General features: G+C 55.8%; 5 protein-coding genes across 5 annotated transcripts in view; 1 reads left to right on the plus strand and 4 right to left on the minus strand.

Moving 5' to 3' along the window:
* The window catches only part of VOLCADRAFT_116855 (uncharacterized protein), a gene marked incomplete at both ends in the record, with an annotated part of 9,107 nt that extends 5,664 nt beyond the window's left edge, over window positions 1–3,443 (minus strand). The window contains 4 exons of the mRNA XM_002948542.1: window positions 206–295; window positions 855–875; window positions 1,274–2,826; window positions 3,401–3,443. Of these exons, the coding sequence (XP_002948588.1) occupies window positions 206–295; window positions 855–875; window positions 1,274–2,826; window positions 3,401–3,443 (1,707 nt within the window). The remainder of the gene's footprint in view (window positions 1–205; window positions 296–854; window positions 876–1,273; window positions 2,827–3,400) is intronic.
* Window positions 3,444–3,913: 470 nt separating this feature from the next.
* On the plus strand, window positions 3,914–4,536 carry VOLCADRAFT_35532 (uncharacterized protein; the record flags this gene model as incomplete). Its single annotated transcript, XM_002948415.1, has 2 exons — window positions 3,914–4,031; window positions 4,394–4,536. Coding segments are annotated over 2 exons (261 nt in total), but the record flags the coding sequence as incomplete, so codon positions are not given.
* A 4,132-nt stretch (window positions 4,537–8,668) lies between these two features.
* VOLCADRAFT_48549 (uncharacterized protein) lies at window positions 8,669–8,916 on the minus strand (the record flags this gene model as incomplete). Its single annotated transcript, XM_002948543.1, has 2 exons — window positions 8,669–8,765; window positions 8,849–8,916. Coding segments are annotated over 2 exons (165 nt in total), but the record flags the coding sequence as incomplete, so codon positions are not given.
* A 453-nt stretch (window positions 8,917–9,369) lies between these two features.
* Window positions 9,370–13,199, minus strand: VOLCADRAFT_73784 (uncharacterized protein). The gene is made up of 9 exons (XM_002948544.1): window positions 12,892–13,199; window positions 12,639–12,742; window positions 12,348–12,566; window positions 12,139–12,279; window positions 11,864–12,076; window positions 11,650–11,793; window positions 11,407–11,577; window positions 11,107–11,295; window positions 9,370–10,859 (listed from the first exon to the last, which is right to left on the minus strand). Exons 1-9 carry the CDS (start codon window positions 12,980–12,982, stop codon window positions 10,686–10,688), a joined length of 1,446 nt encoding a protein of 481 aa, XP_002948590.1. The 5' UTR covers window positions 12,983–13,199; the 3' UTR covers window positions 9,370–10,685.
* Window positions 13,200–14,029: 830 nt separating this feature from the next.
* Window positions 14,030–15,543, minus strand: VOLCADRAFT_80220 (uncharacterized protein). Its single transcript, XM_002948545.1, has 2 exons — window positions 15,288–15,543; window positions 14,030–15,201 (listed from the first exon to the last, which is right to left on the minus strand). The coding sequence occupies exon 2, from the start codon at window positions 15,199–15,201 to the stop codon at window positions 14,773–14,775; it is 429 nt and encodes a 142-aa protein (XP_002948591.1). The 5' UTR covers window positions 15,288–15,543; the 3' UTR covers window positions 14,030–14,772.
* Between the last annotated feature and the right edge of the window lie 53 nt (window positions 15,544–15,596).

A 15,596-nucleotide genomic window follows, 5' to 3' on the forward strand; every position in this document is an offset into this window, starting at 1 on the left:
GGTGAGTGTCAGGAAACCCACGAGGCCCATCGGACCACATCTCACCCTACCCCACCCTACCCTACCCTACCCTACCCTGCCCTACCCCACCCAGATCCGACCCCTCCCAACCCCCACTGACATTGCCAAATCACACAACCTCCTCCTACTCAATAGCACCTCGCACACACACATACACACACATACACTCTCACTACACACCCACCCTCGGTACGGCAATGAGTTGCGGAACGAATGAATCCGCAATGGTGCATATGGCCGCGATGAACAGCAACAGCTCCAGTGGCTGGTACACCTGGGTGGATGGAGGAGGAGGAGGACAGCGTGGGAGGTGGAGTTCATGGTATGATGCTGCTGCTGCCGTGTATGATGATGCAAGGAGGAACAAAGAAACAATTGCTGACATGTCCAAACCAGCACCGAGTGCTGGCCTCTGGAGGTGTATGTGTATGTGTATGTGTGTGCCTGGGGGGGGAGGTTTGAGGGTGGTTTAGAGGATGACAGCAACAGACAGGTCTGGTACGGCACTACCATTTGAGGGTCAAAGTCCTGTCGAGTATTACCTCACACAATCTGGAAGCCCTCCGTCCCCCCCTCCCTCCCTTACCGCACCCACCCACCCACCCACCCCACACACGCACAAACCCACGCACCACTTCCAAAGACATCCTCTTTTACCCCTTCCTTCCTTCGTTCGATGCTTTATGAACGTTCTATTTACATGTCCCATCTCCTATATCTCCCCATCCGAACGCACTCCACCCTTCCAAGCCTGCCCCAAGGCGCCCCCCCGTTCCACCCCATACCCCCCAAGTTGTCCTAAACGCGCTCCTAAACCCCAACACTTGCCGTACCTCCTTGAGGATGTAGTACACCTGCGCCAGTGCAAGCAGGTGTGGGTGTGGACCCACCCAGCCACCCCAGCGGCAAAGGGGCACGGGAACACACAGCGAACGGGCGGACGAACGGGCACAGCGAGAGGAGAAACAAGAGTTACCGAGACGGGCATCCGGAGTTACCATGAGAAGTTACGGACTCGGGGGTTTCAGGATGCCGCCCACCCATACACACATGAACATGAGGAAGCGCGCCAAAGGAAGAGCCCGCCGGCCCGCCTCCCCACAACCGGAGAAGCCATCCAGGAGCACATCAGCGACAGCAACAGCGCCCTGAATCCCCTTTTCCTCAACCCCCTAACCCCCATTTTCATGCACCCACGCCTCCTCAACCCCTCGCCTATCCGCTAGCCGCCAGCCCAGCCGCCTGCCCTCACCTTGGACTTGTCCCACTGAACCGGGTTGGACGAGAACTTGGCCAACGCCCGCAACACGTTATTCAGTCCGAAGCGCACCAGGCAGATGGCACCCGCAATAACGCACAGCTGCCGGAAGGCCACACTGCGCGTCACCCGCCGTACCACCGTCGTAACCGCCGCTTGGAAGTCCAAATCCGCGGTAAACTGCAGCGTCAGGGCCGCGAACAGCGCGCCGCCCAAAAAGATGGCCGCGAAGATGACCACGTGGATGGGTCGCAGCTGGAAACCCGAACTGGCGGAGCTGATGGTGGCGGCGTTGACGGCGGCCGTGGAGGAAGGGGGCGAGGTTGAGGTTGGGGGGTGATGCGTAGCGGCGGCATGAGCGGCATGGGCGGCGTGCCCGGGTCCGGCGGCCGAGGAGGACGGCGGTGGGGGGGAGGAGGTGGAGGGCGCTCCTGCCGCTGCCAGAGGCGTTGCTGCGGCGGCGGGCGGGGAAGGAGGCGGTGCTGTCCCTACTGGGCCCCCGGCGGGGGGGCTGGCGGCTGCGGGAGCAGCAGCCAGGGTTGCGGCGGTGGCGGCGGCGGTGGCGCCACCGCCCATGGAGCCCGGTGGTGCTGGTGGGGGGCCGGTCCCAGCTCCTGGCGCCGGCGACACGACCGCCCCGCTACCTGAGGCTCCCCCTACGGCCTGCAGGGCAGCGGCGGCTTGAAGCGGCGGCGGTGGCGACTGCGGCGATGTTACCGACGGGGCTGTGGCTGCGGATTGCGAGTGGCTGGGGGATGCCGGCGAGCTGCTGCTGCTCGCTGGCGCCGCGTTGGCAGCAGCGGGTATGCCCGCTCCAGTCGGTTGGGTAGACCCCGGGCTCGATGGAGCCGTTGGTGCTACAGCTGCGGCTGCGGAGGCGGCGGTCGGCACGTCTGGCGGAGCCGCTGTTGTTAATTGCGACGGCGCATCTGGCGTCGCCGACATGGTTTGCGGTGTTGGCGGTGCCGCCGTCATCATCGTGACCCCGGCAGTAATACCCGCTGCAGCATCTCCTCCTCCGCTGATGGAGTCGATACAAGGCCCTGCCGGTGTTGCAGGTGCCGCGGCGGTGTCGGCCGCGGCGCTGCTACCGCCGGGATGTGGATCTGACGAGGACGAGGCCGGCTTGGGACTGCTGTTGTTGCCGTTCATTTTACCAGCCGGTGGGGAGGGAGCTGCAGGGGCTGATGAAGGTGAAGGACTAGGGGAGCGTGCCGCTGCGGCCGCGGCGCTGCGGCCATTGCTACTGCTACTGCCCGGTGCGGCAGGGTTACCGTCGCTGATATCGGTCTGCCCGTCTCCCCAGGCAGCTGTTGCTGCGGAGGGCGCAACCCGCGAGTCGGATGGGGGCTGCGGTGGCGGTGGACCAGGCGCGGCTGGTGGGGTTGATGGGGCAGGTAAGACGACGGAGGTTGCCGCGGCTTGGGCCGCGGAGGATGCGGATATAGGGGGAGGCTGGGTCACGGAAGGGCTCGACGCCCGCGAGGGGTCTGAGCTCGTGGTGCTAGGGCTGTTGGGAGAGGCGCGGGCATGTGCTGGAGTTGCAGCTGCGTTTGGTATTGATGACGAGGAAGCTGAATGTGAGTGGGGTGGCGCTGGTGGGGCATCTGCTTGCGGCTTCTGTATGAGAGTTGATGATTGTTGAATTGTGACCTGAATAGTTCCGGCGCGAGGCTGTCCAGCCGGGTCGGATGGGACAGCGCTTTGGGTTATGGAACCGGAGGAGCTTGTGGGACTGCTTGGCGGAGCTGTGGCTGACACCACGCGCGCGAGGCGCCCAGAACGACATTGATGACAACGCAGCAGTCCTGCCGACGTTCGCCTAGAGCAAGTCGGCAGATCGCTTAAGATAGCAGTAGGCCTCATCATGAAATGTATGGGCCGGCTCGCTTTAAGCTACGGTCCACAAGTCTGGTCAACCGGCCCGAAAGACTGCCCAAGACCCCATAGAGCGCACCCCTAGCGTAGCAAGGGAGAAGACGAATGGTCAAAAACGTGATTGTTTGATTGGAGCTTAGGTTTGGTGCTGGGTGTGACAGCGCCTTCCGAAAGTTGACAGTTCTCGAACGAGAGCGCTCAATTCCATAAGCTTAGAAAACAATTTTACTTTGTGATTTTCACCAGGCGATGTGTGGTTCTCGGGGACCTCCATCTGTATCCCCATGTGGTTGCATGAAAACCGGAATGCAGGTCGTAACTTTCAGCGAGTGGAACTTGGAGCGGCTCACATCGGAACGTCTGTCTTTGAGCCTTAATTCAATCGTAAAAGTCTTCCCTGTGCAGTGGAACGTCGCCTGCAAGTATTTCCCCTTCGTTCACCTAAGCGTAGTCGACCGCTATCGACATCGACCCCCTAAAAATGATGTAGCTTTACAATTTACTTCTCTGCGGAATGGCTTCTGCGGAAGCCCGGGCCTCTCCGGGAACAGGAGCGCAGGAACTGCACCCGACCTTAAAAAAGGACCTCTTCCAGGTTAACGCGGACCTCTACACAGCTGTCTCACTATGGCTAAGGAAACATGGCAAGGCAAGCTGTGGTATGGGATTAACGGCTGGGCCGCGGACTGTATTACCACCCCAGCGATGTTCCCAAACGGCTCAACAGCCCCATACGAATCTGAGTTGCAGGGTGTCAAACCCAAACTTTCGGACGAACAAAAACAGCAAATGAAGGAATGCTTCGAGTTGATGGACCAGGACGGGTCCGGCGCAATCGATGCAGAGGAGTTGGCCGCTGCGTTCAAGCTCCTAGGTATGCCCAGAGTTTTTGCGACAGTCTCCCTTAACGTCTGCCTCTCACTATTACTGTTTTATCGCTTCGCAGCGGTGCTTAACTCTGAGTCGTTTGCGTGTTATTGCCAAATAGCAAGACACTTGAAGGGTTACAATCTTTCTGTCGCATTTGGGTTTGCGCATAACCCTTATCTATTAGAGCAACAAACTTGTATTGCGCTCGCAGTAACCTGAGAATAGGTGTTGGGGACGCTGCTGCGCATGGCGGGCACAGGCGGTTCGAGGGGGAGGGGCCCCGCGCCTACAGTTGGGCTAGGGGAGCATCGGAAAAGCCTTGTCTTTAGTTGCTTACGGCCACTTGCCGGTCTGTGGAACGTGCAGGTATTAAAATGAAGCGGGCGGAGCTTGCGCAGCTGCTGGCAGAAGTGGACCATGATGGCAGCGGCGAGGTTGAATATCCAGAATTCCTGGAAATTATGACTGTCACTCTACAGCGCCTTGCGGAAGAGGATGACGGTGACAAGAACGAGGGCCAGGAGAAGTGCGGACCTTCTGAACACAAGCAGGGAATGGTACGCTCTCGACTCGTTTGCGTTGGGAATGATTGTGCATATGCACTTCCGCGAATTGCCAACCTACGACATCGTAAACCACATCCAACATATGCAGCAATCAATCCTAGGTTCGCACCGCGCGTTGTGGGTTTCGTGTATTCATTCGGTTATAACCAACCACAATCACCTCAACTCCTCCTGCATTCTGCCATCACCACGTTTCCTTCCCAACAAACACCAAATATGCCACAAAAGCCGCGAAAGGACCGAAGCTTTCACGGTTTTGTCCTGTTTCCTCTACCTGTTCTACCGTTTCCAATTTGGAAATTCCAAACAATCTCGTTACCTAAACGAGATTAACAACTTCTAACGGTAACCGCAGGTGCCGTTCGGCCTAATGGCAACCGCCTACCGTCGCAAGCGCCTAATGGAGGGTATCATCAACGGTCATAAGGAAGTCCAAGCTCAGATCCAGCAGATTTCGGATAAGGCCAATCTAGAGGCCCTTCAGGCAACCAAGGCCGCTGAGATGGAAGCGCTGCGCGCCAAGGCCAGCGACACGGGAACAGGCAGCGGCAGCGGCATAATTACCACCAGCGTCAGCGGCATGCTTCCCTCTGGCGCCCGCACCGCCAGTGGCCGCCCCTCCGGCGCACGCCGCCTCGGCCAGCTTGACGTCAATAAGTCCCTGTTGAACACGTTGGGCTCTGACGAACGACGCATCGTCAATGCCCTGGCGGCCAAGGCCGCGGCTTTGCAACAGCAATTGCCGTTGAGCACCAGTGGGCCTCTGCCGCGTAGCAGCCCGTCGCCTACACACGCCGCTTTTGCCCCGGGCAGCGCCGGCCCGAGCAGCAGCCGGCCTTACAGCCATTACGCCAACTCGCCCTCCCACCGGCAGCTGATGGACACGCCACAGCTCCTCGACTTGCGGTTCGTGCACCAGTCGACGATTCGGCTACCACCCGGTGCCGGCGGCTTTTCTCGGAGCTTGTCTGGCGCTCTCATGGGTAGTAGCCTCACCGGCTGTGGTGTTGGCGGCGGTGGAGGTGGTGCTGGAGGCGGCATGACCACCGGCGGCATCGCCCACACGACCCATGGAATAGTGCCCACCATGCGTGACTCCGTTAGCGGTGCACCGCCGTTGGGCTGTGTGGCAGTGCCAGGGTTGCGTCGTTCCGCTTCCAATATGCGGCTCGGGTCGCCTACACTCGGTGTCACCGGCACGGCCTCTCCCCCCATCGTGAGTCCCGGTCGCAGTAGCCGAGTGGAGGAAGGCGGCTTGCCGCAGTTGCGCTACGACGGTGGGTCGGTGCCGTACCCCGTCAGTAAACAGCCCCTTGGCGTTCGCCTGGGTTTACATTCCGCTCGGCAGGGCGGAGCTGCTGCAACAAGAAGCGGTGGAGGCGCAGTAGGCGGCTAACGAGGGGACACGCGCACGCCCCTATGTGCGGCCCTGGAAAGAGTGGGGGGAATGTACAACACGCTGCCGGGGAAAACGCTGGAGGGTTGAGTGATACTGGTGCTGATGGACTTTGCCAAGCGCAGCTGTGTGACAGCTTTTCGCGCTGTACGACCCATCGGGAGGGCATCCTCAGACCCTGTGTTATGTATCGTGTGCATCAACCTATCTAGCCTGTCCGTCTAAGGATTTTCAAAGTGACGTGTCTTTTGCACGTTATTCATTGAAAGTGCGCAGTCCGCCGGTGGCGCCCTGTGTTCTGCTTGTTTTGCTTGCTCTGACTGCGTCGGAGTCTTGGGTGTGCATGGGGCGTGAAGCAGCAGCCATCCGCCACTAGCCACCTGGTACATATGGAAACAATAACAATAACAACAACAACTGCAGCAACAACCATTTGGGAACGCCGGGCCCGACATTGCCGGAGAGAAGGGTTATTTTACCATGGGGAAGGGTCGGGTGGAGGAGTGAGTTCAAATGTGCCTGACTGAAGCAACAGTGAGTTTCGTTATCATCCTGTGTGCAATCTTTCAGCGTCAGAAAGATAATGGACAACGGCAATTCGCGGCCCATTATCGCGGAGGGGAGGATGATGGAGTGGACGGATGGAGGCGGTGCGAGCTAACGGCCTCGCCAACGCCAGCAGCAGCTCTGCAGGGTGCATGTTTGCGTCGCCGCAATTGCTCAATTGGAAAAAGTAGGAAAAGGAGCGGGCGCCAGGGCATTTAGGAGATTCCTCTTGCACGCATTACTGGGGGATGGGATGAGCAATGCGTGGTATGGTAGTGCTCCCGCCGATTGTCATTGACCAGATTTCATGGTACTGAATTGTGCGGCGTTCATGTCTGCCTGCCAAGGCGAGATTGTTCGCTTGGGGCTTTCCGTGTTGTTTAGATGCATTCCTGATGGCTCGTTGGTTGGTTGGTTGGTTGCAGTAGCAGCGACAGGTGCTGCTGTATCAGCTGCAGGAGCGGTGGGCGTTACAAAAATAATGTGAAGCTCAACTGGCCGCGGTTCGGTGTAGGAGGCCAGAGGTAATGAACGCGAGGGGCAAAGGGTGGAGAGACGTGCAATGTGCGTAGTCCACATTGCCACTCACTCGCTTACGGAGTCCTAACATGTGGCAGGTCGGGATATAACTGGAACGCAGGGATCGTGCCGGCATGAAACGCAGGTGTAAACAGCTCGTGAGGAAGGTGTAGTTAAGAGAAAGGCAACGTGGGTGAAGTGGAGGACCGCAAGCGGTTTTTGGATCTTGTTCGACCTCTGTACGCTCTGTGAGCCTTACATAAGGCTTGCTTTGTCTATCAGTACTAGCGCGGGGGAGCTTAGGCGGGGTATATCTATAAACGGCTGGTGAGGCGGTTGGAAACCCGCGACCACGCCATACGCACATGACGGTACATATTTATACAGGCAGAGAAGCGGTGAAAGCTCCTCAGGTTGCGATGTCGGCTTGAAGCTGCACGGTAGGGTAGGACTGTGACTGACTTCTTGGGTAGCAGGAGGGGGGAGCTGTGTGCGAGCGCGCACAGAGTGAGGTTCTAAGAAGAGATTGATTCCAATATAGCAGCAGCGATAAGCGTAGGCGGGGAACTGCGAACTGATGCAATGCACTCTGGCCATGTACATATATGCACCGATGCGGTGTGTATCATATCACAGGCAGCATCAGCCGGACCAGAGACTACAGGCCGGGTTGCGTTGGTTTGGCGTTGGTGCGCTATTGTTCATACCATATGTATGTGCTTTACGCTTTTGCTAAGATACATGATGCAGCGGGGACTGAAGTGCGAGAGAATTCTAGACCTCTTGAACTGGTATGTGTTACAGGGCGCCGTGCACGGGCACACGCCTGGCATCTTCCGTGTTGAGAGGAGGATGTGAGGGTGCCGGAGGATGTGTCTGCATGGGGTTGAGGGGCCGCGCGGAGGGCGCCATATATTGGGTGCGTCTCTGCTTTTCGTGTTCGGGCACACACAGCAGCGTGCGCTGCATGTGTGGAGGTCTTGATATACGCAATCAGGAGCGCCCGAATAGTAGCCAGCTGTCGGTGGCTGCTTTAATCGTCGTCGCAATGGCTGTGTCCAAATAGCCTCCGAGTGACGTGGCTGGCAGGAATATGGCAAAGCGGCGGAACAGATTTGGCGGTGGAGTGTTGGAACCCCTTCAGGCCGACGCGTTCCGGCGGCTTGCATTTCTCGTCTGCGAGCGAAACAGGAGGACGCAGACGTGGCAACGTGCAATCTTCATTGTTTCCTATCCTTCCATGTTTGGACTTGTTACTGCAGTATAAGTGCATGTGAGTGCATTGATGAAAGTCTGATGTCTACCCATTTGCTGGTGATGGGCCGTAAGGCGATCGAAATCCTCCTTCGCAAGTTGGCCGGATTTCATGTCGAGCGATTTCCCCCGTCGCCTTGGTGCATATCGACGGATACCTTCCAGTTGCCGACGATCGGAGATGTCGGGCACCGTAACCATGTTGAGCCTGCGTCGACGTTAGCTACGTTGAATGGTCATCGACAGACAAGGCATTGCAAGGTAGTCATCGTGAACTGGACACAGGATGCTCGATTTGCCAGTAGACCAACGACCAAACGGCCCGCACATTGGCCGGAACTCCCCGTCGGTGCCACCGCTAATCTTTTCCGTAGGCTGCAGCACGCACCCTTCGTACAGCCAGAGTCCCCACACGACAGCTATAGTGAGCCATGCAGGGCCAGCGACGGCCCAATATCTGCACGACACGAGAGTGCCACGTTGTTACGTGCTGTCAATTCGCAAAGTACGTGTGATGGCGCGAATCCCATACATGCGTACTTTGATGGATAATAAGTAATTCCAATGCTGTGGAGAAGCCTTTCGGGAATGAAAAGCCAGCAGAGGTATGCCGCTGCAGAATTATCGCGATAGCGTTCGACATGGCATACGTATATCTCAAATCCTTGAACGTATGTTATCTCTGGTTGTCCTACCGTATAGAACTTTAGATGCAAGCATCATGGCAAAGCCGCGAACCTCAACCTCTCCCGCCATGCTGCCGACCTAACTGTTTTCTTGCTGATAATAATAATGTGTATTTCGTAGTTATTACCAGATTGAGGGTTGATTGATTACCTGCCGTACGTGAGTCACTTTCCTGTCACAACAGGTTGCTGGTACGATGCTTCCGGTTACAACCTCCCCACCCCGCTTCCTCGCTGGGGCCCCAGGGGATAACGTTCATTGCCTTCGCAGACATCGCCACTGGCAACTAAGCCAAGTGTTGCAGGCAGGATTGCCAGCTGGGTCCTTAATGTTCGATCCGCAGCCAGGACAATGCCAATAAAAGTTCGCAATAGCAGTCCCATCCAGTTGCAGTGGCAAACTCTATTCCCGGTGATCCTTTGGTTATTGGAGAAGGGGCCACTTCAAATGTAACGTGCCTTGGGGAGCGCCATAAATGCGGTACCAACTCGCTCCAGATCTATACGCTTGCATCCAGCTGACGCCCGGACCACAAGACATGGAGCAAAGGTAGGCCATTCAGCGCACATTCGATAGGCACACAATCGGAACATTCGCACGCGTTCGAAACGGTACAGACCCACAGCCTCTGACGTTGGGAGAGTCAGCACTTGGCATCATCCGTGAGCTCATTATGTGGTCAAGGGATGCAGTCAGCAAACCAGCATGGGACATACTCCCGGTTGCTGGTGGCATGTTGCCGAAAGCACATAGCACCGCGGCCAAAACAAAGTAAATCACAAGAAGCACCACTGGCGTCATCGCGATGTAACGGAGTTCAGTGCTCGTTGCAAACAGGTAATCTGCAACGACGCCAGTCCGCCGCACATGAACAGAGCCCGACGGGGTCAATCCGTGCCACTATCCAGATCACCTGGAGTCATTCTTAAGCACACTTATGTTCATCATGTTGGGGGAAAGCTTACCCAAAAGCAAGTCAAGTAAACCCATGCCGCGCGCTACCAAAGGCCGTCCTTACATCTCAGGACTGGCGCCTGGCGAGAGTGAATGGATGAATCGCCGCAAGTCCCACATTCACCTCGACGACCTGTACCTATCAGACTTCATGTACGCCTATAGACGGAGACTGCACATAGCACTGCGCTTCACCAGTGTCCTACCCACAATAACGCCGGCATGTAGGCCGCCCCTAAGATACACACGACCCAACTTACCCCCGCCCCCGATACCCGGGACATTCCCATCCCAGGCGCACGCTCGCTCGTAGACCCCATGCACCACCGACATGCAGGTTCACTTCCACCAGCGAACCAAGTCCATGCAGTTCAGTGCTAAAGGCGTATGTGTACGGGATGATTAGTCATACATGGTCAAATGTTCAAGGGCCACAGCGCCAAATTGATGGCGCCGGCACAGGCCAGCCGGCACCCTTCAGGTCGCGGACATTGTGTATAGCGCACGCATATAACCAGGGCCCGGTGCGTATGGGATAAGCATCACACACACCAGGTATGTACACCCAAGACTGACGGGTTGACGTCAGCCACCCTTTCTCCCAGCTGTTGCACCGGCGCTGTTGGCGCGATGTGACGACGCACAGCTGTCATCCAAGCCGACCTCCTTCGGAAGCCCAAGGAATCCTTGGCGACCACTGACACCACGCCAGGGTTACGCAAGGCTAAGATTGTGATCAGGCGCAATACATGTAGAGAGAGTTCGAGGCTGCCGCGGCAACCACATTCGCCTCCGGATGCCAAGCAAGATGCAGAAGCTTGGATGCGTAGTCCGTGCCGGACTCTGACTGCTCGTTTGTGCGTCCACCCTTGCTGGGACCATTCTTGTTCCGGATGGCGAAGCGATTTGTCTATGCAAAGCGTGCCCAAGGAAGCAGGCGCTATGTAAGATCAAGAGAGTAATGGCTGTGAACCGATGACCGTATGCCAGTATGACATTTCTACAGGACAAATGCGGCAGGTGGCACAGTAGCGCCATAATCTCCACCACATTATGCAATGTACAGTCTAATGCCATTCCAGAGTCGAAATGCAATGTTTCTACCGCAAAGAGTAAGTTCACGGGTTCATGTTAGCCCTTCCCGTGTAAAGGCTCACCTTTGCTGGCTGCTGTAAGCGCTTGCGCATGGGGTCACGTGACGCCTCTAGCGTCAGGTCCGTGCCGTTCCATGCCCCAAATACACGGAAGAGGTTGTTGTATGATCCCGTCGCAATGGCGTCCCCACGCCCGCTCATGCAGCAATCGAACTTGTCAAAGATTGAGTCATTCTCGTACAGGTCGCATAACTGCAGTACCGAACGAATATCGCTAGCCTCAGCAGGCATTTAAACGAAAGCAAGACCAATCGCCAATGGTCACTAACGCGTATTTGCACTTGCAAAGCACTCAAGGCTTACCCGTGCCCGCAGGTGTTCATGCACGTTGTATGTTGCAACGGGGGCGTTCTCCTTCGCCAGATCCCAGAGCTTCAATGTCATGTAGTCCCTGCTTAGAATGTATCGCCCATCGCGGCTAAAAGTAATGTCCGAGATGCTGGCGATAATCTCCGAGAAGAACGACTTGTTCGCCTGCGCCAGGTACGAGCGTCCTAGTCAGTGCAGAACCCAAGGCTTCTCCAGTGCCAAAAAAGCAGTGCCAACCTGAGACTCCTGCTCCTCAAAGGCTTTTGTGTGGCGGTCACACAGCGCTGCGTTCCGCATGTCCGCCAACCGGATGCACCCTTTAGAGCTGCTGTACGCAAACACATTGCAATGCTGCGGGTGGAACTCCGCAGACGTAATCACCTGCAAGCACACTTTTACAGTCGGCCACTGCTACACGTGTTAGAACTGGGACGTTCCCCGCCATCCGCACCTCCGTCAGGTCCTCCATATTCGCCGGCTTTATGTCCACAATGTTGAAGCTTTGTTCCGTAATTTCCAGGTTCCAAAGGTTTATTCTTAGGTCGTCCGCTGACAAAAACGTCTGCTGGTCGCTATTGACCGAGATCGAGTTAATGTGATATGTATGCGCGTTGGCGAATACGCGCTTGCAGCGGGCAGCAAGAAGCACCTCAGTGCTAGTGACCTACAGCAAAAAGGAAGAGAATCAGGATATAGCGCCAAAGCCGATCTACCAAAAGGACGCACCCGCGGGAGTCGGAGCGGCTGCGTTAGGCGCAACGACACTGGGCTATTGGCCAGAGCGTTCGGGCGAGGCGACCCCGTAGCCGCGTTGTTGCGTCCTTCCAAATTGAAGTTGGACAAGCACGAAACCTTTTTCTCATATACCTGCAGGGAGAGAAACCTTATGTCTGCATGCCCAGACTTGCACCCTTCAACTCAGGGGCAGGACCCACCTTCCAAAGCTTCACAGTTTTGTCGTTTGTAGATAGCAACATTCGCGTGTTGTTGGAGCTGCGGCACCACCTGACTTTGTTAATTTTCTCCTCGATTTCGAGAGATTTAAGGTAGTCGAACTCCGGCTCGTGAGACTGGAACTCTGTCATGTAGCGATACTCAAAAGATGCCCCACGTGGAAGAGGAGGTGGAGCTCGTGCATCCATGCCCACTGTCCTCTGCACACGGGACACAAGAGATTGCTCGCACATGTGTGCAGGCACCAGAGAACTCGCCCCATCCCGACCCACCACATGCGGGTTGACCCTTTCAAACAGGACAACACGGCCTCCACGGTCGCCCGTAGCAAGGTGTAGGCCATCATAATCGAACTCGACCGCTGAAATGATGTCGGCTGGGGGCAGGAAGCCAACGTGCAAATTCTCAGGCAACGTATCAAGATTCCCGGGGCTGAAGCTGTCGTTTGCGTACCATAGAAGGCATTCAGCAGGGAAGCGCATAAAAGCAACGCATCAACGACAAAGCCGGCCACATATCACCCACCCTCCTGGATGTCCTCCCCAGGCGTCCGCTCTCCGAAGCACTGCAGGAACTGCCATTCCAAACAGGCTGAAGAAGAGGCAATGCTGGACATGCTGCTTGGCCTGCTCTTGCGTAACTCCCGCCTCACGCCTCACTGGCCCACCACCATTTTTCCACAGCTGGAGCTCTCCGCCAGGAGCTGTTGAGCTAGCCGCTCGACTAATACTACAGTTTGCTTTGGTAACTCTGCTAAACAGGCAGGAGTTTTGCCGCTTGGCACCCAAGCAACCGCAACACGCGAAGAAGATCACACGAGACACGCGACTCTACGTATGTGTTCAGCTGTGGCATGAACAGTTGAAGAGTATAAAAGTAATAGTGTTTGCAAATCGCTCAACAAGTCTGAAAGGGCGTCGTGCACTGCAAAAGACGGAATGGGGCAAAAAGCACAAAGCCTCGCGGGAACCCCCAAAAGGAACTGTAGTGACAAACATAGGTCTAGGTCATCTCGTTGAAAGAAGAAACCTGAAGAAGAAAGCCCTTAGGAGGGATTTAGGGAAACAGGCCAACTACTTTGGCAGCAGAAGCGCGTGTGTAATCCGTAAGGCAACCCAAATTTAAATAAATCAAAGGCTGACTACTTGGGGCTCTGATATCTTCACAGAGCAGATGTGCTTGCCTAAATCAACGTCTCCACGCGAGGCCTTCAGTTAGCAGCATGTGGAGATATCAAAATGGTGGAACGGGTTTATTAAATCGGTATAAGTAATGGAGTCAACGGAAATCTGACGCGTTGCGTCTATGGCCCAGGGGTCCATGCGGCAACGTTGCCACGCGCAGCAAGACGCCCTGACCTATTATTAGTCTGTGTGGGTTGCATCTCTTCCGTGAATTGCCCGTCCTTTTCTTGGGCCTGGATTAAATACAAATTGGTTTGCATAAGCGGCGTTGCAGGGTCAGCGCTGCGGCTTGAGGATGCTGAAGAGCAATCCTGCTCAATGGTTTGCCTGTGTAGCAGTCAAGTGTTTTTTGCCAAGGCGCCGCATAAACAAAGGAACAGTTGCAGCTCAACAGCCTGCTGCATCAGGGCGTCGAGCCAATGTCCGCCGGGCATACGCAGGAATGCCGCGGCACGGACGGGCATGCGGTGCAATTCTGTGGCACTGGCAAGTTGCATTTTCATGTCGCTACCGTCGTAGTCCTCAAAAAAACGGCAATGTAGCGGGAAACCGAAATTTATGGCAGGCCACATCGGCAGCGTAACCTCGTGGCAGCAATCCTCCGTTAGCCTAACCTGGGAGCTGCCGAATCGCGTCAACCCTGTACTGGAAAGGCGTGCACCGTACACTCCCAAGGCGACACTCACACCATCCATGCCAATGAGGGCAGGTGTTGATAGCTGGCTTACGTAACAGAGGCGACACATGGCCTCCACAATAATCCCGTGATTTCGTCTCCTGCTCTATAAGATACGGCGGCGTTCAGAGTACCGACGCTGACGTTCGTATCCATCTGCGACTCTATATGACACCCTCCCCACCATGACAAGTGTAGGTAACCCAAAGAGAGAGCATCCATGACCTATCGCTTTTGTAGATTTTAAAAAATGTGACGAAGCGCTACTGAAGTAACAGGCCACACTAATCAGCTACGCCAGACAACTGACACCACATTAATCGGTCGCCCGAGTTATCGTTGAAGTATGGAGCAACCCTACTCGCGGCTGGCATCCCAAGGAAGGAAGGTGCACACTTCCCATGGATGCATTGCACATATCATCGGAATATGTGCGTGGCCTGCCCACCCGTCGACACTCCACCGTCCCCCCATCGAAACCAGACCGTCCTCGCAGCTGCGCGCATATGCGTCTTGGCTCCTCCCAAAGTCAACAAACGTAAACAGTTAATACCGGTACTTAGTAGAGTAGTCCTTTGGTGACACCACCAGACCACGCCCCTTTCGCGCCCCCCTGTACACCACTTCCACTATGTCGATGAATTCCTGCTTATCAGTCATCGCCCAGTTAATCTTGTTGTTATTACCCGTGCCCAAGTCAATCATGATGTGCTTGTTCCTGAAGAAGAACATAATTGTGCACGGATCGTAGAGCTCGTACATGGTGTTGAAGTCTGGGACCTCAGTAATGTCAACCAAATAGATTACCGCAAAGTTCTTGATCTGGTCAGAGACTGAAGCAAGGACCTCGTCCATCTGCATGCAGTTGGGCTCCCAATCATGTCCAAAGCGGATAATCACGACACGATCCTCTTCTGCAAGGATTGCTTGGTCCACTGCATACCCACTATGCAAGTGGGGCAGCAGGTATGACATCTGCGCGTCAACAGGCAACGGGAACGTTAGGACCGCCAGCCCGCACACAAGTGATGCAGGCAAGAGGCAAATAAATCTGCCATTACCTTTCCACTGCCAAACTAGTTTCAAAAGCGCTCCTTTCCTTGCGTCCAGCCCGGAATGCTGCCTCAAGCCCCAGCCGCGTAGGGCTGGAACTGTGATGGGGAGTAATTTGATGGGGTTTCCTTGATTTTTTTAAAATGTTCAGTTGTGAGCAGTTCAGCAAGCTTAATAACCGGCTTGCTCAAACACCGGGATCAATTTGGCCGCCACAGCGCCACTTGCCTTTGAAAGTCAATGCATGGCGACGATGCTCAGTCTCACCTCATAAACTATGTATATTACACTCTACAGTGCAGGGTTTGACACCTTGA

This window comes from Volvox carteri (genome assembly GCF_000143455.1).
Source record: "Volvox carteri f. nagariensis unplaced genomic scaffold VOLCAscaffold_10, whole genome shotgun sequence".
NCBI classification, from domain to species: Eukaryota; Viridiplantae; Chlorophyta; class Chlorophyceae; order Chlamydomonadales; family Volvocaceae; genus Volvox; species Volvox carteri.

What these genes read in the sequence shown, in the direction of transcription:
- VOLCADRAFT_73784 (XM_002948544.1), bottom strand. Translation starts at nt 12,982, where the DNA reads ATGTCCAGCATTGCCTCTTCTTCAGCCTGTTTGGAATGGCAGTTCCTG. An exon ending in ATGAACACCTGCGGGCACGG is followed by an intron (nt 11,296 to 11,406) that starts GTAAGCCTTGAG and finishes TCGGTACTGCAG; the next exon opens with TTATGCGACCTGTACGAGAA. An exon ending in GCTTACAGCAGCCAGCAAAG is followed by an intron (nt 10,860 to 11,106) that starts GTGAGCCTTTAC and finishes CGCTTTGCATAG; the next exon opens with ACAAATCGCTTCGCCATCCG.
- VOLCADRAFT_80220 (XM_002948545.1), bottom strand. Translation starts at nt 15,201, where the DNA reads ATGTCATACCTGCTGCCCCACTTGCATAGTGGGTATGCAGTGGACCAA.